The sequence below is a fragment of the Nelumbo nucifera genome, chromosome 6, assembly GCF_055504915.1.
Source record: "Nelumbo nucifera cultivar China Antique chromosome 6, China Antique-T2T, whole genome shotgun sequence".
NCBI lineage: Eukaryota > Viridiplantae > Streptophyta > Magnoliopsida > Proteales > Nelumbonaceae > Nelumbo > Nelumbo nucifera.
In genome coordinates, this window is record NC_142654.1 from 39,370,319 (window position 1) to 39,396,695 (window position 26,377).

Genomic DNA, 26,377 nt, shown 5'->3' on the forward strand with positions numbered 1-26,377 from the left:
CCATTAATCTTATATTTATGGACTTAAAAAATAAACTAACTCTCTCTTAACAAATAAGTTGGTCATATCTTGGTGGTAATTATAGTTACTATTTACACAAGTGGTGAAGGTTCATATCACATTACATGCATGCTATTTTTACACAAGCAACGAAGCCATTTGACTATGTTCGGATTTCGGGTTTGACCGAACCACTTAGGTTCAAACCGGTCAGACCAACTTGAACTATCTAATTGGATTATCTTTGAGCTAATCACATCAAGGGTGGTTGAACCGTTTAGATCTTGATCAATCCGGTCAGACCGGACTGGACCGGTTCAGTCAATGGTTGATTGACTTCAACCAGACCATATCAGGTTTGTACACGGGTTTGGGACCAAACCAACTGATCCGAAGCGGGTCAACATAAGTAAATCGGGTCAGGTTGTGTGAATGTTGGTCGCACAGATAGTCCAAACTGGGCAAAGGACGCGGATACTAAATCATCCCACCTGAAACCGTTTCAGATTCGGGTCGACCCGGATCGGCTTGGGCTGTGTGAATACTAGTTGGACTAGACGACCCAAACTGGGTAGAGCAAGTGGTACCAAACCATCCCGGCCGGGGTCTATTTCAGATGCGGGTCGGCCCGAATCGATATATGCTGGGTCGGGTCAGACCGCGTTGAACTGGTCCAGACTCAAGTCAAATTGATTTGGATTTATGTTGGGTGAAGTGTGTTGATTCAAGACAAAGTTAAATTTAGTCAATAATTAATAGAAAATTAATGCATTAATTATAAATTATTTAATTCAAATGAAGAAAATTAAAAAAAAAAAGCTAAGGAATTAATACTTATGCCTGTAATGGTTAACCCAATGGTTATCCACAATCCAACCCATTTAAATGGGCGGGTTGGGTGATGGGTTGATCACACAACCCGCCAATTAAATGGGCGGGTTGGGTGAAAAATTGCCACCCCTACTTCAACGTAGTCTGACCCGGTCCAACATATACCAATCCGGCTCGACCCGAATCCAAAATAGACCTTGGGTGGGATGGATCGGTACCGCTTGCTTTTCTCGGTTTGGGCTGTCCAGTCCAAACAGTATTCACACAGCACGACCCGATATGGTACAAGTCAATCCGAGTCAACCCGAATCCGAAACGGTTCCGGACAGGATGGTTCGGTGTCTGCGTGCTTTGCCCGGTCCGGACCATCCAGTACGACCAATATCCACACAATTCGACCCGGATTCAAATCGACCTGATTTACTTATGTTGACCCACTTCAGATTTTTCGGTTCGGTCCCAAACCCATGCACAAACCTGATATGGGCCGGTCCAAGTCAATCCACCATTGATTGAACTAGTCTAGTCCGGTCCAACTAGACTGATCCAGATCTAAACGGTTCAACCACCCTTGATGTGATTAGCTAGAAGATAATCCAATTGGATAGTTCAAGTTGGTCTGACCGGTTTGAACCAAAGTGATTTGGTCAAACCCGAAATTTGAACATAGTCAAATGGCTTCGCCGCTTGTGTAAAAAGAACATGCATGTAATGTGATTTGAACTTTCACCATTTATGTAAATAATAACTACTATTACCACCAAGCTATGACCAACTTATTTCTTTTGTAGCAGAAATATATAATTTCAAGAAAATTTTATTATCATTTTCTATATTTTTCTCTATGGTTATTGTTTTTAGTTGAAATATATTTATTATTATGCAATTTCTGATTTTTTGGCTAAAAATATATGTTTTTGAAAATTTTTATCATTTATATGTTATCAGAAATTTCTATCAATTTGTGCATTTCTACTATTGTTTGGTCTTTTCCTACAACTTTTTTGTATTTTTTTTTACATTTTCCTACAACCTGCCAGTGGAAATAAGATTTAGGCGGATATCAGGAACATTTCTAACATTCTTCAAAATTAATTTGCAACTAGTATTGCTATCTAGACAAATATCTCCTATGCCAACAATCTTGGATGCACCAGAATTCCTCATACGAATATGTCCAAAATCACTTGTAGACTGTAGTGTAAGATGTGAAAAATTCACCATGGGGAGTAACATGAAAAGAAGCACCCGAATCTATAATCCAATCACTGTCTTGGCATGCAAAGTTGATATAATTATCATCACAAACAATGATGACATCACCCTCGGCTACAACAACTGTAATATCTTTTTCTTCTTTCTTGCCTTCACCTTTCCCTTTGGCTTGTTCTCTTTTCCAGATCCTACATTCATTCTTGTAATGTCCTAGTTTATTACAGTGATGACAAATGATATTTTTCTTGGACTTGGATCTTCCTTTAGATTTGTCATATTTTTTTACGGGGACCTCTGCTCTTACTTCTTCTTTGTCTTTCTTTCTTTTCTGCCACAAGAGCTTGAGATTTTGAATAAGTTCCTTGTTCTTTCTTCCTGGATTCTTCATTCAACAAGGCATCTTTGATTGTGTCAATAGTTACTATGCCATTAGGAGTTGAATTACTAACCGAAACCACTAAGGTTTACCAACTATCAGGCAACTAAGTAACAACAATGCCTACACTTCATCATCCAGATTCAATTTCATAGTGGTCAATTGATCTATTAAAACTTGAAAATCACTCAAATGTTCAGACATATTAGTCCCATCTTTATATCTCAAGTGTGCAAGTTTTCTCATTAAAACAACATTGTTTAAACCCGTTTTCCTTTCATACATAGACTCTAATTTTTCCATAAAACAACAGCCCTACTTTCTTGTGCAACATGGTGGAAAATACTATGATTGATCCATTGTCGGATTTGGCCTACAGTTTTCCTATGCATGATTCCTCATTCATCACTTGACTTGTCATTTAGCTTTGCTTCATCACCTCTTATGGATAGGGACAAATCCTTGCAATAAAGAATGTTCTCCATTATGGATTTTCAAATAGCATAGTTCGATGAAGTCAATTTTATCATAATACCCGAGGGTTCCTCCATTTATATCAACACAAACAATTAATTTAAACAAACCAGCTCGGATACCACTGTTGGGGAAAATACATTACAGTAGTAGAGATGAGTGTAAAAACAATCACAGGATAGCAAGAACCTTTCCCCTAAGTTTTTGTATCGAAATGGGTTTGCCAACAACAATGATAACAAATAAGCAACGCAGCCAAGTAACAGAAAAACGCAAATATCAGTCACCACACAATAGCACACCAGAATTTTTACGTGAAAAACCCCAAAACCGGGGAAAAACCACGGGACCTATAGTCTGTAAAAGTCTTCCACTAATTCAAAAATTAATGGATACAACAGTCCTCTTTAGTTGCAACTAGAGGCTTACAAACATCAAGGAAATAATCCTTGGCTCACAAGTACAGCATTAACATCACCAAATGCAAGGTGGATACAACAAAACAGAGGTTTAGATCTCACCAAGTTGCTATAAATCTGAACTGAGAAGAAGATGAAGTAAGAACCAACAAATTTGAACTGAAGTGGGATTCTTAACTCCAGTACTTAAACTCATCAAGAACGGTTTTGAAAGCACATCTGAACTTGCCCTTGAATAAAATAGGAACCAGCTTTTTCTTCTCTTCTTCACAAAACTCAAAACCCATAAACCCTTGGTTCTTTTCTCTGTTTTTCTTCTCCTTTGCATCTTGATACGATGGTTACGAGTAGACCTATTCATGGGCCGGGTGGCCTGACGGGCCAGCCCGGCCCGGCCCCCGGACGGGCTTGAACAGGCTTTTTGGCCCGCGAGCTTAACCTCGGGCAAAAAAGCCCGACCCGCATAAAATTCGAGCCAGGCTCGGGCTTTGCCAAAATAGCCCGGCCCGAGCCCGACCTTTAGTTAAACCTAAGTAAAAACCCTATGTGATTTCTATTTGAATAAATTTTTTGATTTAAGAAGGTTGTTGATTCACTTGTAGACCCATTGTTCATTTAAATAGGAAAAATAAAACATCTGAATTAAAATAGATAATGTTCATTTGAATAGGGAAAAATTTGAATTTCTTTTATTAGGTCGGGCTTCGGGCTCGGGCTCGGGCCTAACATTTTTCTGTTAATAAAGAGTAAAAGCCCGACCCGAGCCCGGCCCGGCCCGGCCCATGAATAGGTCTAATTACGAGTGAGAGCATACCAAAAGTATAAAAAGGCGGGAGCCTTTTTGGCTTCCACAATACGAGTCTTTTGGGAGCATGAAAAGGTGGGGTGAGCCCCTCATATGGGCTGGACCCACACCCAACACAAACGGGATTAGCTTAAGTAATATGAGCAATGACCTGAAGTCACCATAGACTTGTACTCACTTCTAGAAAATCAAAACGGGATCAGCCGAAAGCAAAAAAGTAGCAGTAGCACAAATAGAGCTTTGTTAAACTGCCTTAGCTGATACTAAATTGTAATGGCAGATGCCATGGACAAAAAGTCGAAAACTATAGTTAGTTAAAACTGGCACAAACGAACTCCGTCCAAAAAGCAACAAAAATAACCTGATTCATCAAAAAAAAAAAAACAATAAGAGGCATCAAACGGGTCGATAACTTGCCACCTGTCCTACTGATTGGGAGTATCCATTTGCTCGGGTTGGGCTTAATGGATCCGCTCCGGCCCATCTGAAATAAAAGGTTTTTCTAACCTATTATCAATCAAAAAGAAAAAATCTTGGAGATTGGAGTTGGAAACTTTTCTCCATATCAGAGCCAGGTTTCGATCCTGGGACCTGTGGGTTATGGGCCCACCACGCTTCCGCTGCGCCACTCTGATTTCTATAAAAGTATCCCATAAAATCCTTATAGTCCATTTCTCATTTATTTGTGGATCATTCTCATTCTCCTCTTGTCTAATTGCCATCACAGCCTCTCGGCTAATAAGGATTTTCGATGACTTTTGGTCTCTATAAAAATGTCAATGGTACCAAACACAATTACAAGGCAATATCAATTATTTAGTCAAACCTATCATGGGTTGGACCGTTTTGATATTGGGCTTCGGCCCATCTAACAGAATGGCCCATGGAATGAATATTCTTGACTAGATATCCAAAGCCTTAGAATCTCTTGGGATTCTAAGGCTAAGTAGTTCAATTTATTCAATTATCTTATTTGAGACAACTTGATAAAAATCTTCTTGATCTGAACCATACATGGCCTATGTAGAATACTTAGCTGGATTTGGGGTGGGGTGGGAGACTCTAGCTTGATCAGAAAACTATCAAATAAATAAATAAATAAATTTTCCAAAGGTGTAGTTTCATTTTCTTTTGACTGTTCAAAAGTGATTCAATCTTGTAATTGGTCAGGTTCATATAATTAATTAGATCAATTTTTTGGAGACAAAATTATTTAAATCAAGCTTATAAATAGAATACTTTTGATTATTGGAAATATTTACATATCATACGACATTAATGCAGTGTTTAAGATGCCAAACAAGGACCACCTGGTTGGTGTTTGGTATTGTGGCCTTCATCTGTCATTATGTCGAAAAATAGTCGTAAGTGCAACACATTCCATTCCTTTTGTTTCTTTTTTTAATAGGTTTGATAAAAATATATGCTGAGTAGGCAGTTAGGTGGTGTTTGGTTCATCAGTTTGTTTATGAATTTAAATACTCCAATCTACTTAAATTACTTAATCAAAGTTTATTTTTTAGAATGAAAAATCAAGCATACTTGTTTGCTTCTCTTACTGATAGTAAATTGTTATATGTAGAAGAGAAGCTTATATGCGGTGAATCAAACAACCCCTTAAGGATTTATTGAAAAAGAAAGAAAAACTCTTAGGTACACTTTTCGCTCTCCAGGGTTGCAGTGGTGAGGATGGTGGCAACAACGTTTTCAAACCGCTTTTGATCCGGGCGGTTAGACCGTTTGGCCCGAAAATTGTTCAAGCAACTGGTTCCATTTTACCCCAAACCCAGAATCTGGTAAAAAATCGTTGAAAAAGTCAATAAACCATTGACCTGGGCAGTCGAACCATCGACTGTTCAATGGTTTTTGACATTTTTTATTTTTTTAATTTTTAAAATTTTTCTATCAGAACGGGACGTCTGTTTGAATGGGGCGGTCAGACCGTCAACCCGAAAACTGGTGGCCAGAACGATTCTATTTCCGTGTCATTTTTTAAAACGTTGGGTGGCAGTAGTGGCACTTGGCAGCTCATATTTATTTTTCTTTTTTTTTTCCTTTTGGTTTTAATAACTCCATCTCTCGATAGGACTGACAATTTTGACCTCAACCTATTTGACCCATCTAATCTACCCATTTGAAAACCCACCCATAACCACTTGTTCTAATCATGAGTCAACATGGGTTGAATGACCCATTAAGATCAAGTGAGGAGAGTCAGGGTGGGGTTGGATCGAGGGTTTCCCATTGACCCTCAACTTTAAACTTCTTCCAAAATTTCTAACCTTGCTTTGATAGTTTCTTCTTCTCTATAACATTTAGGGTTTTCTTCTCCTCTATTTAGGGCTTGCTCAAATAGCCACCATTCTTGCTATTTAGGGCTCGTTCAACTTGCTATTTCTCATCAAGCCACTACAACGATGCCACCATGCATTCTCACCAATGTTTTCGAACTGTTTTTGACCCAAATGGTTGGATTGTTCGGCCTAGAAAACCATCCAAGCAATCAGTTCTATATCACCTTATCTGGTCCTTGGACAAAAACCGTTAACTTGGTCAGCAACCCATTGACTTAGGTAGTTGAACCGTTGGCCCGTTTGACATGGACAACAGTTTTTGCTCATTTTTTATTATTTTTAATATTTAAGTTAGAGCAAGCCATTCATTCGAACTAGAAGATTGAACCGCTGACTCAAAAACTGATGGCCAAAGTAGTTGTAGTTCTGGGTCGATTTTTAAAACCTTGATTCTTGCCGCCCTTAGCAACGACACCATAATCTCTTTCCAATGGCAGATGGAGTTGTTAGGAACACTATTCCAAAGATTTTTGTCAGTGTTCCTCCCCCTAGGTTTTAAAGCAACAACAGATTGATGTCGATGATTCAATAGAGTAGAAGATGCTGGCGATTCAACAGACAATAGAACAGAGGTTACTGGGGATTGAACAGAGCAAGGAGAAGAAACAGGGACGAGCAATCAGGGATAGATGATGCCGGAAAGTGAGACGAGACCATCTGATCCAGGAGTCACCGCCGCAGCCATTTTTTTAGATTATTTATTATTTTTGTATAGTTTATGTGATTATTGCATTTTAGTTTTTTGATGGAATATATAATGACGAGAAGATTATTATTATCTTATCATTTTCTGTGATTATTTTTTTTGCAATTTTTCTTTTGTAGCAGAAATATATAATTTCTAGAAAATTTTATTATCATTTTCTATATTTTTCTCTATGGTTATTGTTTTGCAATTTCTGGTTTTTGGCTAAAAATATATGTTTTTGAAAAATTTTATCATTTATATGTTTTCAGAAATTTCTATCAATTTGTGCATTTCTGCAGTTTTTATATTTCAATGCAATTTTTGTATTTTCTTTAATTTTCTATGTTTTTATAATTTCTTTTTTATACTTTTGTTTAATTTTTTATTATTTCCAAAATTTTCTGCAATTTCTGATGTTTTACACTAAATTTATATTTCACTATTTGTTGTGTTTTTATGCATTTTGTATTTTTATTCAAAAAATTGTTTTTTTTTTGTTTTTTTTGTTGATATATATATATATATATTTTTTTTCTGCAATTAAAATAAAAAAGGTAAAAAAAGTCTAATTTGAATAATTGAATTAGAGGGTCAAATAAGTGAATCAGGGTGGGCAGCAAATAGGTTAGTGGGTCAATATGGGTGGATTGGTACTCAATCAAATTTCTCACCTGTGCCCCACAACGTCCCACAGTACATCCCCGCCGTGCATTGGGAACATCTCCTGATGATAGTACCAATCCCGATAGTATTATCATCAAGAAATATTCACAATACACAGTGGGAATGTGTTGTGGGACACTGCAGGGCAATCTTGTAACTTTTTGCATTTAGAATTTTTTTCAAACTGAGCCTCAAGAAACAAAATCGATTAATTGTTTACACGCAGCTCCCTCCTCCCTTGGTTTACATGGTGTTGCTTTAAAGCAACTTGATTTTCTTTGTTGGTCTTAATAAAACAATTATATTTCTCGTTACTAATTCTAAAGGATGAAGCTACAAGGAAGAAGTGTAATTATGCAATTGCACATCAAGAAGAGATATAATAAGACATACTTTATATCTTAATGTGATTAATTTTTTTTTTTATTAAATCTTATGAGTATTAATACCTCTATTTCAGTGCAACTGCCTTAGCTACAAATTTACAGTGAACCACTCTGTATTCAAGACCTATTTTTTCATGGTTAGTATTCAAGGCTAATGGGGTGTTTTAATCGGAGGCTCTTGCTCAATTGATTAAAACTGTCATACAAAGAAAACCTCGGGAGCTCTTCCACCCAGTAAAATTGTCCCTTAAGTCTTCTTCGGCCTTCGGATTTTATTGGCATATATATTCTGATGCAATGTCAACTGTGACAAAAATCCAAAGTAAAAAATACAGTAACAACTGGATCGAAACAATGCTTTTAGATCATATTTACACTTTATTAAAATTTTTTGAGGAGGTTTAGAAAGAGATAGAACATGTCCGACGCGAACGGAACACTATAGCTCATCTTTTTGCTTGTTGGTCTTGTATATATAATATAAATATTAGCTACATGATCTCCCCTTTATATAAATAAAATTGCCAGCTCTGCTGGCCTTCTATTTGCCAAAAAAAAATGAGAAGGGTGAAGCTGCCCTCATTTTGAGCAATTGAGGGATAGAGAGGTGCCTCTAAGCGAGGAAGATACTCAAGCTTTGATGGTGTTGAACATGGTTTTCAAAACTGGATTGGACTGGAAAAACCAGGAACCGATCAGATGACCGATTCCGTTTTTCCTCAAAACTGAATCTTTTCCAAAAACCATTGATTTTGGTCAAAAAACCACTGACCCGGACAGTTAACCGTTCAAACCATTTTGACCTTTTTTATTTTTTTTATTTTTTTTATTTTTTTATCGGAATGAGCCAACCATTCGACCCGGTAACCAGACCCCTGACCGGTTCGGTCTCCGGGTTGGTTTTAAAAACCATGGTGTTGAAGGTCGCCTCGGTATCCACTAAATGACTTCTTCATTCGGTGAACGATGGGAGCAAGCTCTACAAGGCATTGCTATTTATTGCCCATTCTGTGATATTTTAAGTTGATTTATGTTTTTAATCTTATGGGTATTTGAAACGATAGTTTTTCTTTTTTAATGAATTGACATTGACATTATTTACAAGCAAATGAAAGGAAAAACACCATCAAAAGTATTAGCAGATTAACCATCAAAATTTGGATAATTTGGATTTTAACTAGAAAAGAAAGTAGTTTGCTTAGGTTCTTCAGAAAAACTAGAATGAAACTGTGAAATAAATATCAATTCTGAAGAATTGCACTCTCATAAATTTATATTGGTGTATGAATCAGACAAACAATTTTAGTCATGACTAATGGCTTCTTTTCTTGCTTGCTATTTGATAGGAACTTGTTTACCAAAAAAAAAAACTGAAAGGAACTTCTTAAGATGGCAGGAATTAAATTCCCTTAATTATGAAAATAAAAAAGAAAACAAAACCAAGTTGCTTTGAATTTTGTTATTGACCCTTATAATGCAAATTTGATTGTGTTGGGAAGTGTATATCTTATGGTTCTATGAGAGATTTCTTGCCAATTTATACAAACAATTTACTTCATCATTAATGTCGGTTTATAACAAATCCCATGCGTCGCATGAGGCCCTACTGGTTAACCAGTTAACCTCTAAAGAATTTTGATCAATGTTGGAAAGGGGAAAAATAATGGATTATTTCTTGAAATGTAAATAACATAATTAAATAAAAGTTAATAATTTAGGACAATTGTAATCTTGAGCTTAAAGAACAAGCAAAATCAGATACTGCAATTGAGTAAGGCCTCCATTTCTGGTAGCATCCGTCTAACCTTCTGGCGTCTTGTACTTGGGTTCACCTTAAGTGCATGCCATGGCCAACAGATGTGTCTCAGCTTATATCGGTTACTTTGGTCTCTTCTATTATCAACCTCCTCTAACTGTCTTGTCAGCTCCTCTATCCGCTCACGAAATCCTGCAGCTCTGCTGTCAGCCAGTTGGAGAGACCTTTCAGCTGCTGCCTGAGCAGCCATAGCAGCAGCAGCTAGCTCTTCTTTCAGTTTTAACTTGCTATTAGACAAGTCCAAAGAGGCCTTTGTCTTCTCTAACTCTTCTCTGAGAAGTTCAGCCTGGCAAAAGAAGGCAACCTTTTATACTCAATGAAAGCCTTTTCATATTCTGGGTTTCTTATGGAAATGGCGCTTCAGTATTAACATGAGAGATAAGCTATGCGTAGAAGTTTTAGGAACATAACTCAGAAACTATGTGCTTCTCAAGTAATGACATGTAGAGCAAATCAACAAACTGGGAGATATGGTGAAACAACAGATATCTGAAAGCATTTCTTTCTGGCCATCCATATGAAACTTTGTTATTTTCTCTTCTCCATGGAATAGAAATGCTCAAATATTTGAAACCATTCCTAAGAAAAGTAATAGTTGCTTGTATCAATTTCTCCATGCAGAATGAACATGGTCTGATGGTAATATGCATTCCACTCATGGAGAATGTCTTGACCGACAGCAATGATATTGCATTAGAAAGTCATTCACCAAAAAAGGGAAAGGAATTCATTGAGGTTGCATTTGGTTTCATGTAAAACAAAGGAAAATTAATTATTTACCTTGAAAATGATATTCAGTAGCAAAATGAAACATATTCATCATTTCATTGGTTCAACCCTTCTCTTCTATTCATATAATATGCAGTAAGAAATGATTTAAGTGCTCATAATTGTAACAAAGATATGGCACCAAACATTAACAAAAACAACATGTGGAGTTGCATATGAAAGAAAAGTTTTAGAAGTCAGCCACGGTGGAAATTGTACTATTTCATTTCACATGATACTTCAGTGGGAAAATTTCTTGTAAGACACAATTAACACTACCAGCATATAGTTTGATCCCAGGAATGATAGTTATTGGATATCTTGGACAAAATGACTTTAGATATGTCATGCCACAAGGTAGGCATGGTGAAAGGAGGATAATGCAGTATTGCTAAATCCTAAAAGGGTAGTTGAGCAAATACATGTGGCTGGGAATGCTGAAGAAATAATGATGCAACTCGGATTTTCTAATTGGATCTTCTACCAAAAAAATTCAGATTTCTAATTGGATCAACTTACAGATTGTGGTGTGATCATGTTTGAGGCCATATGCAAACCCAGGTAAAAGAGTTGCATCTTTGTGTACAAGGTACACAGTTTCAGCAGCTGTAAAAGCATGAGCTTTGGTGCTCTAGTCAAGATCAGCTTTCATTTGCATATCAAAATGAGTTCCAAGGACTAAAACTCCACCCTCCACAGGTGACAGATTAAACAGTTTGTTTTGCTTCATATACTGAATAGAAGAATCCATTGAGTAAAACAGATGAACATAAAATATCCATAAACCTTAATACTTTACGAGACAGCTTAGAGTGAAGTATTTGACTGAACTAAACTTATATGAGCATTAATCCTGACTATTTTTGGTCAGCACTCAACACAGCTTAGAGTGAGTAATTGATGTAAATAGCAGGCTTAAGATGTGGTAATTGATATAAACCAAAAATCACCATCAAACGGATGATATGTTTACCTCTCTATCACGTTCTTCAATGGCATTCTTCCCAGCTTCCACTTCCAACTCACAAGCTTCTCTCCATCTAGCAATCTCTTCTTCAGCCTCTGCTATTTCCATTATGAGCTCTTCAACCTTATGGACAGGACCAAAAAAGAGAGAACAAAAAGAGGGAAAAGTGAGGAACTGATGAGTAGAGAGTGGTTCAGAAAAACAATAGAAAAACACCCTTAAAAATAAAAATAAAAAGATGTAACTACATTTTGAACCAGCCTACTCTCTCTTTCTTCCAACTCTTTTATGTACAACCTGTTGTCTGCTATTTCCTGAGTTTGTTTCTCTGTAAGACTCTGTAGGCGCTCAGCGTCTGACCTGCCATAGGATAGATGCTTAAAATCCAATGACAAAACATATGAAACCTATGTAAGAAAACCTGCAAGGAATCTATGAATTGGTCTTTAACTAATATTTCTTATTGACAATCAACTTGATCATAATTGGTTCATTGTGAAATTTACACTGATATTTTTATCAACGGATTACAGTTAAAGCAACAACACATTTAAAAACCTCACTAGAAGCTTTGATACCTGAAAACCTGTTCATGCCTAGTATACTGGCATTGGACAAAGTATGTACCCAATATGACACTGGATACAGCATGTATATGGACACTTCTAGAGTACACTATAGCATATACACTCGTACAATATGAAAACCGGTATCTTTTAACAAATCATACTATTAAACAAAAATTGTATATGTTAGAAGCTCAATTAAACTTGGCAACATAATAGTTTTTAGAAATGACACTTGGCTTTGAAACTATATATTGAAGCATGATCAAGGAGCAAAGTATTGGTATTGGGCATCATATTGGACAGCTCAAATACAGATACACTTTCGAAATGCATAGATACAAACAAAAGAAATGGAAATGCTTGGATTCGCTAGGGAAATGCATACAAATCACAAAAATACATTAATAACACTAAACCTAAAGCTGAATTATCTATGAATAAGGTAAAAACACATGAGAAATGCACACTTTGATCGGTTATATGAAGAGAAACATTACAATCAACAATATCGGGACTCTACAACATGTATACATCCATACAATAATTATCACTCTATTTCAATTTTTATTAATTTTTTTGAAAAACCTTTATTTATTTAGTATTTTTATATAAATAATAACTCTATTTTTCAAATAATAAATATGTTTTCATTTTTAACATATAATTGTTTTATTTTACATATAATTGTAAAATAAAACATATAAATCATTTAAGGTAGATAAAACAAATTAATTTTATAATTTTCAGTTTTTATTGATTTTTTGGGGAAACTTAAATCTTAAATTATTTATTTTAATTTTTATAATTATAACTATATTTTAGTTTTTATAATTATAATTTTCAATTTTTATTGAAGTTCAAAAAAATCCAAAAGCAGTCAATATACAGATTTGTCAAACCAAGCACCGATACGCTTCCATATCAGTGCGTATTGGACCATATCCACTGTTACGGTGCAGTATGGCCTGATACAGAGGCACATCATGTTGATATGCACGATTTGTGGGATAGATACCCACTCGCGGCATATCCCATATCCAATGGCCATGGATATGGATGCAATAATATGGATACCTTAATCCTTGAGCATGATATAAACATATTAAATAGGAAACCTGTATCTGCATCCAGGTCCAGGATCTTAAGAAATGGAGAGTTGTATCCCATTTCCCCTATTAGTTTCCATGTTTCTATCTGTATTTGGAAATCATAGACTACAAAATTGGATATATGGAACTGAAAAAATTCAATAGACATGCCTAATATTATGGGGCATCTGCCACCTAAATTGCTACATGGACAACTTTTTAGCATCTGGATATATAACTAGATGAATGCATATTCCAAGGTTCTATAGTTACTCATTCAATGGCCAATGGCCCATTCAATGGTTCTATAATTACTCATTTCCTAGAAGCAAAACTTAAAATGAATTGATAGATTATAAAGAATATAGTAAAAAAAAATCCAGTTATAAGTTAACAAACAAGAATTGCCACTGTTAAGACAATAAGAGAGACTTGATGCATCAGTAGGTCAAACATTCCTAATCATGGGCGAAAATTGGTGAAGTTGTTAGAAACAGTTAACAAGAAAACTATGACCAATATTACAAAACTGAAGAATAACAAGAAAAATATGACCAATATTACAAAACCAAAGAATTTGGATATGCAGAAAGAGAGAGAGAGAGCGAAAACATGCAGATAACACACACAATGGATATTGAATTCCTATAGCAACCTTGTACACCTACACCAGTTCATCTTTCTTTGCATTCTTCAAATCCCTGTATGACACATACAGGTAAAAGACATGATAGTACTTAACTCAGCCTTAACCCCAACTATTTTGCCTATCAAAAAAATCCCAACTATTTGGGGTTAGCTACAGGAGTCTTTTCCCACCATTATGCTCTATCAAGAAGCATGAAAAAAAAGTAAAATCATCATGCAATGCAAAACAGAGAAAAAAGAATACCTGGATTCATCCAAGGATTTTTTCAATTGAGTGATTTCGAGCCGTAAATTCTTCATTATTTTCTCCACAGTTGAGGCCTGTGCAGGATAACCAGAAAGATGAAACCAAATAGTTGTCCATCAGAATGAAGTTTCTTAGGATACATATCAATTTTAAAGTTCTCAAACAAACATGTGCATTAATAAGAGTAAATCTTACTAATGACGAATTTGTTCATCCTGAACTGTACCCTATTCAAAGATTGTAACTTCAAGAGTACAAGTCATGGAGAACTCCCATAACTTCAGGAAAAACAAAAAAAACCATATGCACTTTTGTACAATGTTAGAAGGCCCATTCAGAAACTAGAGAAATAAAAAAAAGCTCATGCATTGTATGAGAACTTGACATGACTCCTAAGAAAAAATAAATAATAATAATATAAACCAAGAACAACTTTTCAATTGTAATTCATCTCTGTTGGACACTCTTTTCATTTTGAATACCCATTTCTGGGTTACTGTTCTGTAGACCATTAAACAGCTTGTGTATACATTGAGAGGAATATTTTGGGAGCCATGAAATGCAAAGCATCGCTACAGTCAAATGCAGGATTTTTATGGATGATTTTCTCTTCATTCAGGAATAGAAGGTATACAAAAACTGACAGTTCCAAGTGGTATTTGGCAATGAACTATCATCAAATCTCAAACAGGTCTTCACCTCAAATATCAAAATCCAGTTAAGGAACAGTGGTAATTGTGGTATAGTCAGGACTAGGCCTGTTTATGGACCAGGTAGCCAAACGGGCTGGCCCGGCCTGACCTGTTCTAAGTCAGGCTTGGACATGAATTTAGGCCCATGGGCTCCGACTTTCTCAAAAAAGCCTGGCCCAAGCCTGAGCCCGAGTCTGACCTGATAATATATATTATATAACTAAAATTATATATTTTATAATAAAAAATATATATGTTCTTTTCTTTGTTCCTCTTCTCTTTTTTCAAGCCATAGTGAGACTTTTCATTATTTTTGGGTTTTGAGGTCTTTTAATATAAATAAATCAGTTTTTTTATTGAGTAAAAAAGAAAATATTTTTTCCCAATTTTCTGGCCAGGCTTCAGGCTCGGGCTCAAGACCTAGGCCCGATGGTCGAGCCTGAATTTGTTAATATAGAGACAAAGCCCAGCCCAGGCCGTGAACAGGTCTGGTCAGGACTCCACAAATCTCATCAACACCAATGCCCCAAAATTCTCAGACAGAGGCCCAAGTAGCAATTAAAAAATAAGTCTGGTAGAATACCAAAGGATGGTTGCAAAAAATCTCTCATATCTACTTCCATAGTCCTCACATGACTGCATTCTACCCCACTATGGGAAGATTTTACCCCAACTCTAATACCACTTAACATCCAACTTTGCAACTTCTCCCTCAGCACTTGAGGAGGATGCCTCCAAGACTACCACCAGAAAGAACAACTTCCTTATCTGTGGGACAATGGGTAATCAAGAAATAGCAGTTGATTGACTTTCTCTAGTCCAATTGTCATCAATGAATTCTAGTCAATTTGAAGCGATTACAGTTCTGATCAATTTGGTCCCCTGAAAGAGTTTTTTTTTGTGGTCATAATGTTGTCTACTGGTATTTTTATAATGCTGTGGGTTGCCAACGTTTTGGATAATACTATGGATAATTTATATGGGCATGAACTGTGAAGCCCTAATGCCATTGTAGCAGATTACTTGATCAAGAATAGCATTTATGACACATCCTAATATACTGGGGATGATTTAGCAAACAGAATCTGCATGCAGAATTTTTTTTTTTAAATAAAAGCAAAATTAAATCACTTTTTGAAGGTTTCACCAATTAGTTGTATGGCATCTCCATTGTAAGTACATGTGGTTCACTATGTCTGTGATCACGATGAAGGCATCAAACCAGATTGATAGAAACACCCATGACAACATGGAAGCCACCGAGGGCCTGCAATGAGTCCATAACCCATCACAGGTTTGCAATGAGCTCAAAGCCATCGCGGGCATGCGATGGACCAAAGGATCTCCGAACGACTGCAACAAATCGAAGGCACTCACAACAAGACGCCCAACAAACTAAGCGAAACACGTCATATTATCTCTGGCGTTATCCATGCCACATCAACACAGGAGACCCGTGAGGGGAAGTAGCGCATGTGTACCATGAGAATCCTCGGACGAAAGGAAACTTTGTCATAGGAAAATCTCACGCAACACGTGGTGAACCCTAGTAGTGTCCTCCTGACAACCGACATCGAATCGAAGATTCCTTTTCCTAATAGGCATCAAACCCCTTTTGGCTCCTTCCCTTTAGGACCTCGGGGTCTCCCCTTATAAAAGGAGGAATAAACCGTGATCAACACACGATTCTGTCAACTCTGAGATCTCTATTTACCTTCGCTACCTCCAGCCTTTCTTTGTCCTTCAGGGAGAGCACCGCACTTAACCTTATCACACCACTTACATCCATTCCAATGGATGAAAAACTAGAAAGCAATATCAAACATAAAGAGAAAGCCTATAATCAAATGATCTATGCAGAACTAAATCCTGCATTTTTGTAAACGAATTAAATCCTGTTAAATAGCAGAGACAAAGAAATATAGCAACTTCATTTCACGACAAAATGGTAAACAAATTCAACCATGTCACAACATGTTTAAACAACTAGTTTTCTGATGAGGTACCATTTTTCAAATCACAAATATTAGTTCAGTCTACCAGTAGCGAACTAATATAAATGTTTTGAAAGTTCAACTGTAAGAAAATAAGAAAGAACTGAACTATACCAAGCTAACAGATTCTTCTTCGCATTCGCTACTATCTGACTTATTGCATGTATTAGGACTGGAATTATCTGTCGCCTCACCACTTGAAGCACCCATCATGAATCCAAACCCAACTTTCTGTAATCCTCTCTCTGCAATTTGAAGAATCGCCACCCTTCTATGCTCGCCTCCCTTGAGTTTATTAAGGGCCCTTTCAACTGATTCCTTCTCTACTAGAGCAATCCTGAGCAAACTATTAACGTCTCTGTTCTCTTCCGTCAAACTCACCACACTATTCTCCAATTCCTTTTTTTCCTTCCTTCTCATTTCTTTGTACTCCACTAGCCTTAATTCCAATGCCAAAGTAAGTTTATGAATAACCATAGATTCTGATAAAAATCCCTTTGATTCCTCGTCCAAATCAGACTCCTCTCGTATCTGCTCGTCTTCTTCAATAACACTCTCAGACTTTTCTTCATTGATTCTCTCCGTGATCCTCATCAAGCACTCCCTAACTAAGTGAAGCAAATCCTGACTCCGAGAGAAAACCCCAATTCGCTTGCTCCTTTCCTCCAGTAACACAGAAATCCTCTCTCGACAAGCTTCGACTTCGTTCCGAAGATCCAACTTTTCCTTAAACTGCTCATCCCGGTCCCTAATCAATTCATCCTCACGTTCCTTTGCAGAGACCTCCAAACCATGAAGCTCGCTCTGAAGAGCGTCTCTTTCACTTGAGATTTCTTCCAGAGATTTAACGAGGTCGAAATTGTGCTTGAGAGCTTCGTCTTTCTGCTGCTGAAGGAGGATCAAGTTATCCTCCATAACCACGGATCTTGATTGGAGATCACGATATGAGATACGAAGAGCTTCCAGTTCATTGAGAAGAGCATTGTCTTCGATCTGCGATTCGCAAAGATGGTCGCAGTGATTCTGATCGTCGTTTGAGAAGCCATCCTCTCTGGTATCTTCATGAACATTTTCCATGGTATAAAAGATGATCCATTTAAGATGGAAACTTGTTGGGCTTTCATCTCGACAACTGAGAGACGTAAGACACAGAAGGCCAAAACTACCAGTCAAACATAAACATGGAGGAAGAACTTATGTCTTGGCGGGATTGTCCTTGTAAGTTGGGAAGTTGGTATTGGAAGTACTGCGCTACCATTTGCATTCGGATTTCGGAACTTTGTTTTGTGATAAAAAAGCCCCTGATCTTTTGGATTTCAGCAATTTGCCCCTCGTTGTATATTGCCTTAAATAATTTTGAATTCTCAAATTACCTTATATGACACCATTTGCCCTTTTGATGTAAGGGCATATTATCCTTACGAGGAATCTTACAATTTTTAAGAGGAATCTTACAACTTTTTGGGATGTTCTTTTTTGGATTTTGAGAGGAAGAAAAGTTGGCTAATGGGATTTTGGTTTTTATTGACCAAAAATCTTATGTTCATTTTTCAGATTTGTGGGGACCAAGGAAAATTTATTTTACTGAGTATCACTTACCTAGGTGGGTACATAACTTTCCCACCTAGAGGGAGAGTTGGTAACACTTGAATGGGACAAAAATGATCATTTTAATAATGGATTTTTAAGGCTAAAATGGTCATTACCTTATTTACCTGAAAATAAAAAAATGGGTAAATGCACTTATACAAATAAGTGTTTCCCAAGAAAAACTTACCCAAGTAATTGCATTTACCCGAATAAATAACTTACCGGAAAGCAAACAAAACCTAAGAGTAAAATGGGCGTTAGTTTCTTCTTATTTTTTATCTCTTAAAGATAATCTCTTTTTTTTTTAAGGCGAATCCCCCAATAGAAAGATGGAAACCAAATTCATTATCCAATATGCTAAGAATTACAATATAAAAAGGAAGGGGTGAAGACCAAGTAAACATGATTAAAGTTAAGAATTTGCTTGGCCAACAAGTGGGCTGACTTTTCACCGGTACGAGGGGCCCAACTAAATCTTAAAGAGAATCTTACAAGTTTTTGTAAGTATTAAATTTTATTTTATTTCACACGAAATCACAATTTAGCTGTAGCACTAAATTTCTTATTTAGTTGCATATCTTTGATTTTGCAACACTCTAAGTTAGACATTTTACATCTATTGTCATGTTACTAAATTCTAAACTTCCATTTTTTGGCAATTCCTTTTTTTTTTTTGGCAATTCTAAGCTTTCATTTATCATATATTCAAAATGCACTTAGGGCCCGTTTGGCGCTTCTTTTTGGGAAGATCTTCTAATAACTCTGACATGCAAAAGATGCATTGAGCTTTTGCATGAAGATCTGAGCAGCCCGAAGCACGTTTGGTAGATGCACGTCTGCGTGAGATTAAAATGCAAAAGACACGAGAAGTTTCATCTGGAGTTTCCTGAAATCAGCCCAAAACGGGCTTATCGTGTCTTTTCGGCATTCCGTCTTTTGGCGACTAGATCTTCCGCACGCCAAACGAAAATAAACTGAAAATTGGTCTTTCTGGCTTGTAAACAGCCGAAAGATCGCACGAAAAGACATGCCAAACGGGCCCTTATTAATTCACACTAGTGACATTATTTTAGTTGTCACCCATTGTCTCCACACCACATCATTTATTACATTAGGGGATATTCAATTAAGAAAATAGATTAGGAGAAACCAACCTAAAATTTGTAAAACCAAATTCACCCCTCTTGAGTTGTATAATGGGCTACATTAACCGCACCATTCGCATTTAGTTTTCCCCTAGCCTCCTCCTCGTAAAGATGTTGGGGCTCATGTTGGTAGGTAATAGTGGTTAATTAAGTTAGTGTTTGAGAACACTTAAAAGAAGTACTTCTTTCAAGAAGTACGTCTTTTAAGACATGGGACCACACATTAAGTGGTTTTTAAGTACTTATAGGTGTTTGGTAAAAAAGTGGGGAAGAAGTACTTTTTAAAGTACTTCTTTGAAAAAATGACTTCAAGTTGGCTTTTTTTAAGTACTTCTCCAAAATAATAGGACAAACCAGCCCCTAACAAATTTTTATAATGACCAAAATACCCCCACGAGGTTATACCTCCCCCTTTTCCACTCATTCGACCCCCAACCCTAGCAACAACGGCGCACCAGTTGGCAGGTCCAGCGACGACAATCGGCGGTGAGGAACAGTGGCCAACGGACTGTTGTTTGGCCAACTCCCTTGTTCGAGCGTAGCACTAGGTCAAATCCTAAGCTCTGTGTGATCTGCTCACTGCTTCTCTAATCTCTATTGATAATCGATGTTCTGCTCAACTAGGTCAATCCTAACTCAGTTCTATCCGCTGTGACTCGGCTTTTTGCACGATGCAAAGCTATATCTACAATGCGCCATGGCAGAACTCTGTCTTCTGCTCTCCTCAGAACTTCATCCTGAATCGAAAACCTCCTCCTTGTGGCATCCGTCTCCAAAGCCATCTCCGAAACAAGGGAAGTGGGATTGGGTAGAGAGGCTCATGAAACATGTAAGGGATGTTACACTACTGCCAAATGTTATCAAATGGAGGTATAATATGGAGGCTTCAATGCGAGACCCACAAAACAGACAAAAGGATTTCACACCAATGTTTCCATCTGAAGGCAGTATTAGTGAGATCATGAGTTTCATAGCTTCATTATCCAAGGATGCAGATATTGATTCACAAATTGATTCTGAAAATGGGAGATCACAAAGTGAAGATGAAACTTCTTCTAGCATTGATCACTGGTCATCATCTCCTTACGTAGATCAACTTGCTAATGAAGTAAAGTCTACCAACTACTCTCAATTGTTTTCAAAGTCTAAGGGAAGACGGGTGCAAGGGAGAAGCAATGATTCATTTGATATTGATATGATCAATACATTCCTATCAGTTTTTTTGGCCAAGGGGAAGTTGAGCTTTGCCTGCAAGTTGTTTGAGATCTTCACTGAAATGGGTGCCAATCCTGTCAGCTACATTACGCCTTAAAAGTGCTTTCTGGAAGTATTTTGTGAAAATTGCGCCTTAAAAGTACTTTCTAGAAGTATTTTGTGAAAACTGTGCCTTAAAAGTACTTTTTGGAAGTGTTTTGTGTAAACTATACCTTAAAAGCACTTTCTAAAAGTTTTGTGAAAATTGCGCTTTAAAAGTACTTTTTGGAAGTATTTTGTGTAAACTGCACATCGAAAGCACTTTCTGGAAGTATTTTGTGTAAACTGCGACTTGAAAGTGCTTTCTAAAAGTATTTTGTATAAACTACGCCTTGAAAGTACTTTTTGGAAGTATTTTGTGAAAATAACACTTTAAAAGTACTTTCCAGAAGTATTTTGTAAAAACTGCACCTTAAAAGTACTTTCTAGTAGTATTTTGTTATTTATCAATATGTTAATATTAGTTATTATTATTATTTGTATTATTTTTTTATTATTATTATGATAAATTATTATTATTATTATTATTATTATTATTATTATTATTATTTGGATCCACATGGCAGCCCACGTGGGAGTCCACGTGGGCTCTCAACTGAAATGTATAGTATAACATGTGAAAAGTAATATATATATATATATATATAAGTGAAGTTGCCAGGGAATCCTGTATGTGTGTGGCTTTCTCCACCACCTTCAAAGGGGTAGCCCGCACATGGTACCGAAACCTCCCGCCCGGATCAATAAGAAGTTGGGCGTAGTTCGTGTGAGTCTTCACTTCCCACTTTGTCACCAGCAAAAGGTGCCCAAGAACTCAAGAAAGCCTCCTCGGCATAGTGCAAAAGGAAGGGGAGTCCATTTGAAGTTACATCAAGCGGTTCAATGACGCTTGTTTACAAATACCCGACTTGGACCTTGCAGTTCATCTCGTCGTGGCCAAGTGAGGTATTACTCATAAAGAATTCAAGTGGCACGTGGTTGTCAACCAGCCTAAGACCGTGATCAAGTTCCTCAAGCTCGCGGATCAGTTTATAGGAACGAAGGAAGAGATCAACTAGAAGGTCGAGCAGGCCCTTGAGAAAAGGAAAAGGGAACCAGAGCCCCCAACTCAAGGCGACTGCAAGAAGAAGAAGGACCAAGCTTGAGGGGCAAAGCCAAATCAGCCTTTCCGAGCTCCAGCAGCAAAAAGGGACTACACGCCCCTCAATGCGAAGCGGGCCGAGATCCCCATGGCGATCAAGGATGCCCCGTATGTGAAGTGGCCACCTCGGCTGAAGGCAGACCCTAATGTTAGAAATAAAAATTTGTATTGTAGTTTTCATAAAGACCACGGTCACAGCACCGAGAATTGTAAAAACCACCACAACGAGATAGAGGAGCTCATCTGTCGCGGATATCTGAGAAATTTTGTACAAAATAATAATAATAATAATAAAGCAGGTCGGCAAGGGGAGCAGAGTAGACACGCTCCCGAGTCTAGTAGGCAGGCAGAGCAGCCGCAGAAGCAGTCCCCTGAAGAGAGACCAGTTCGGGGGACCATCCACGTGATAGTCGGAGGTTCGATTGTGGCGGGCTGCACCTCAACTGCAGATAGGGCATCATCTCGTGAGGCTGCCAGGGAAGAACAGAACCCCCCGAAGTGGCCAAGGATGGAAGACCCAATCTTCTTCACAGAAGATGACGCGTGTGGGGTCCACTACCCCCATGATGACGCGCTTGTCATAAAGATGAAGACCAATGACTTTGAAGTTAGGTGCGTCCTCGTCGACTCAGGCAGCTCAGCAAATATCCTCTTCAAAGCAGCCTTCGACCAACTTCAGCTCCAAGAGAGCGACCTGAAGCCCACGAACACTCCCCTGGTAGCCTTCAACGAAGAGGAAGTCAGGCCCCTGGGAAGGATTACGGTACCTGTGGAAGTCGGCACTTGGCCTAGCATAGTGAGGCTCAACCATGATTTCTTAGTGGTCGCAACCCCCTCCCCGTATAATGCCATAGTAGGTCGTGCTCCGTGACACTCATGAGGGCCTGTGTGGTGGACACTTGGGGGGCAGGGCCCTCACCCAAAAAGCGCTACGACAGGGGTACTACTGGCTAACAATGAAAGTAGATGCTATTGAGCTCGTCAGAAAGTGTGACAAGTGCCAGAAGCAAGCCAATATCCACCATCAGCCCGCTACTGACCTTAAGTATCTCCCCAGCCCGTGGCCTTTCGCACAATGGAGCATCGATATACTTGGACCGTATTCACCAGCGACAAGCTAGAGGAAATTCTTAGTGGTAGTAGTCCATTATTTCACCAAGTGGGTAGAAGCATAACCTCTCATGACAATCACAGCTCGAAACGTACAAAACTTCTTTTCGAAAAATATAGTGTGCCACTTCGGGTTACCTCGAGTACTGATTTCTGATAATGGTAATCAGTTCAAAGACATTAAATTCCAGAACTGGTGCCAAGACATGGGAATTCGATAGAACTTCACTTCATTCACACACCCTCAAACAAATGGTCAAGCAGAAGTCACAAACAGAGCTATCCTCCGTGGATTGAAGACACGGTTAGACCGAGCTAAAGGACTATGGGCAGTCGAGCTACCCAGCGTTCTATGGGTTTACCGAACAACAGTGAAGACTACCACAGGAGAAACCCCCTTCAACCTCACCTACGACATAGAAGCAGTCATCCCAACCGAGATCGAGGTTCCCTCGCTACGACTAGAAGCATATGACGACAAGGCAAACGAAGACGAGCTACGTACCAACCTCGACCTACTCGACGAAGTAAGGGACCTCGCATATATCAGGACCGTAGCCTACCAGCAAAGAGTAGCTCGGTACTATACGCCAGGGCCAAGAAGCGGAACCTCCACGTTGGCGACCCGGCCCTTCGTAAAGTTATGGTACCTGTGCCCGGTGTTGGCAAGCTCGGACCAAATTGGGAAGGACTCTACCGAGTGAAACGGGTGCTCGGGGAAGGAACATACGAGTTCGAAACCCTAGAAGGGAAACAAGTATCTCAAACATGGAATATTGTCAACTTAAGGCAGTATTACCTGTAACTACTGAGTAGACCACGAGTCACTCGCAGATCCTAAGGGTCAAAATGCCGAGCTAACAAAGACCTCGACGCGATAAGACCCAATCGCCTCTATGGCATGGGCGAACTACTAAGTAGACCACGGGTCACTCTCAGAGCCTAAGGGCTAAAACACCGAGCTAACTAAGACCTCGGCACTGTAAAGGACCTAATCGCCTCATTGGCAAAGGCTAAGTATTAGTACCAGAAGCATAGGCAGCTCGGGTGTGAACCCTATGAAGCGTAGCTTGATTCGGTATACTGGTTGAACCCAACAAGGAACAACCTGTAAACATATAGTTTGGACATACATGGTAACTACTTCGGGGTATACTATAAAAATACCTCAAGCACCAAGGGATAGCTTGGGGTAACAACTACCGTAAAATCCTACTTCGAGTATGTAGCTCTAACAGCTAGGGTGATAAAATCGCTTCGGTAGAAAGTAAAGAGCACACCATACTTAGTAGAAAAAGATAAAAATTCCATTACATGTTTATATAAATAAAAAACCGGGCTTAACAGCCCGGGAAGAGTTCAACAAAAGTAAAATAGGGCCCAACCGCCCAAGAAAGAGATCTTAAAACCGGGTTCTGACACCCGGGAACCACCAGAATTCGTTCAGAGAAGAAAAAATAGAAGAGCCACTGGCCTCAAGGATCCACCACCCCCACCTCGTCCTCATCCTCTAGAGAGTTAGGCTCCTCCTCCTCCGCCTGGTCCGCCGTCTCAAGATCCAGGCCCTTCATTGTTATGCCGTCGAGGTTGAGCCCAGAGAACTTCTTGCGGACCAACCAGTGGCAAAGCTTAAATCAGAGCGGTAAGAGCTCGAGTCATACCCCACTTAGAGGTCATGGTACTCCTGGGAGTCCTTGAAATCCCACACCGCCTTAGCCGGCTCAGCCTCTACCATGGAGTCGAAGTTCCGAGTTTGGTCCTGAAGTGTGGACTCCAAGTCTCGAACCTGTTGGTGAAGAAGCTCCCTCTCTGCTGCCACCCTCGACGACTCCTCCCGGTAGCAAGCACTCTCCTCAGATAGTTGGGTGATCTGTGCCTCCTGGTCCCGGGCGAGCAGCTCCTAGGCCTCACTCCCCTTTTGAGCCTGAAGGACTTCACCTCGGGCCAGGTCGAGCTCGCCCTTGAGCTTCTGCATGGTTGACCTCTGAGCACGAGCATTGCCGAGTGGATGTTGGTCTGGAGGGCCAAGGCGTGGATGGCGGAGTTCACCTGCCAACAAGAGACTAAGGCCAGAGTAAAGAAAAGGAGAGAAAAGAAAGAGAAGAGAAAGGGCACTTACCACCATGCAGTGAGTGGAGGCTAGCCTGGCGAGCTCTTTGGGGTCCATCTCTCCCTAGTAGGCGATCTCATCGTGGCAGACCGCCCTTTGGCTCTTTCGCGCAACCACGATGTAGTCATTAACACCCTCCCAGTTCCCGGTAGGGAACTACGGGAAGGGGAAGGGGTGGGATGACCCAGACGAAGGGAACTGCCCTTGCACTGGGAGCTTGGGCTCTTCTGCGCCACCTTTCGTGGCAACTCCCTCGAATGGAACCGGTGGAACCTCAGGTGGTAGAGAAGCAAAGGCCGGGTCAGCAAACTCGAACTCAGCGCCCCCAGAAGTGGAAGCTCGGTTAGGACGCGACCTCTTTGCCTTACGCTTTTGGTGTTGGACAGAAGGTGGCGTGCGTCTACACCAGACATGATGGCTGCCAAAGAATCACAATGTATTAGTCCAGTAAAAAAAAATTTACAAGGCACTACGTGACCTAAAAGGTAACCTACCCAGGCTCAGGCCAGCCTGCGTGAGCTTCTCCTCGATCAAGTAGTCCGACCAATGAAAGCCAACTACTGCCTAGGACTGCAGCGTTTTCCAAACTTCAGGGTCCAACTCAACCCCTGAATCCTGGATGGCGGCCCTCTAGTGAGTTGGGAAGGGCCACCCTTCGGGGTTACGGACTACGAAATAGTCCCGCTTCTAGGCCGGGATCCTGTTCGGCAGCTCGTATAAGAGCTTGAAGCCGCGGCGGGGAGAAAAATAGTAGGAACGCCTTTCTGGAGGCGCTCTGGGGGAAGCATTCTTGATGCAAAGAATGGTGGAGAGGATGTCAAGGTTAAGGGGAAGACAGTACTCATAGAATAAAGAGATAGTCCCAACTACATTTCGGATGGAGTTGGGGTGAAGCTGGACAATGACGTTGAAGTGATTCAAAACCTCCACTATTAGAGGATGCAAAGGCAGACGGAGGCCCACAATGAGCTGCTCCTAGAAGATCACTATCTCATCAGGACCGTGCTCCCAGGGATAGTTACCGGAA

The 26,377-nt window shown here is 39.2% G+C and overlaps 1 protein-coding gene, 1 non-coding gene and 1 pseudogene across 3 annotated transcripts; 1 reads left to right on the forward strand and 2 right to left on the reverse strand.

The window, feature by feature from the left end:
• Window positions 1–4,683: 4,683 nt before the first annotated feature.
• Window positions 4,684–4,755, reverse strand: TRNAM-CAU (transfer RNA methionine (anticodon CAU)). Its single transcript has one exon. It is a non-coding gene; the product is annotated as a tRNA-Met (tRNA).
• A 4,996-nt stretch (window positions 4,756–9,751) lies between these two features.
• Window positions 9,752–18,211, reverse strand: LOC104586373 (uncharacterized protein At3g49055-like). 2 transcript variants are annotated; one of them, XR_016077103.1, is made up of 6 exons: window positions 17,115–18,211; window positions 14,312–14,388; window positions 12,011–12,122; window positions 11,769–11,885; window positions 11,315–11,528; window positions 10,180–10,313 (listed from the first exon to the last, which is right to left on the reverse strand). XR_016077103.1 is itself a non-coding variant. In XM_010243580.3 (5 exons), exons 1-5 carry the CDS (start codon window positions 18,075–18,077, stop codon window positions 9,966–9,968), a joined length of 1,617 nt encoding a protein of 538 aa, XP_010241882.1. In that variant the 5' UTR covers window positions 18,078–18,211; the 3' UTR covers window positions 9,752–9,965. The 2 variants fall into 2 exon arrangements, 1 of the variants encoding a protein (XP_010241882.1); XM_010243580.3 differs by lacking the exon at window positions 11,315–11,528 and having other exon boundaries at window positions 9,752–10,313.
• A 2,221-nt stretch (window positions 18,212–20,432) lies between these two features.
• On the forward strand, window positions 20,433–21,047 carry LOC148790787 (pentatricopeptide repeat-containing protein At4g01570 pseudogene; annotated as a pseudogene).
• The last annotated feature ends 5,330 nt before the right edge of the window (window positions 21,048–26,377 follow it).

Coding starts and splice junctions, on each gene's coding strand:
- LOC104586373 (XM_010243580.3), bottom strand. CDS start 18,077: ATGGAAAATGTTCATGAAGATACCAGAGAGGATGGCTTCTCAAACGAC. Junction 12,123..14,311: donor AAATCCTTGGATGAATCCAG/GTATTCTTTTTT, acceptor ATCCTATGGCAG/GTCAGACGCTGAGCGCCTAC. Junction 10,314..11,768: donor TTGAAGAACGTGATAGAGAG/GTAAACATATCA, acceptor TTCTTTTGCCAG/GCTGAACTTCTCAGAGAAGA.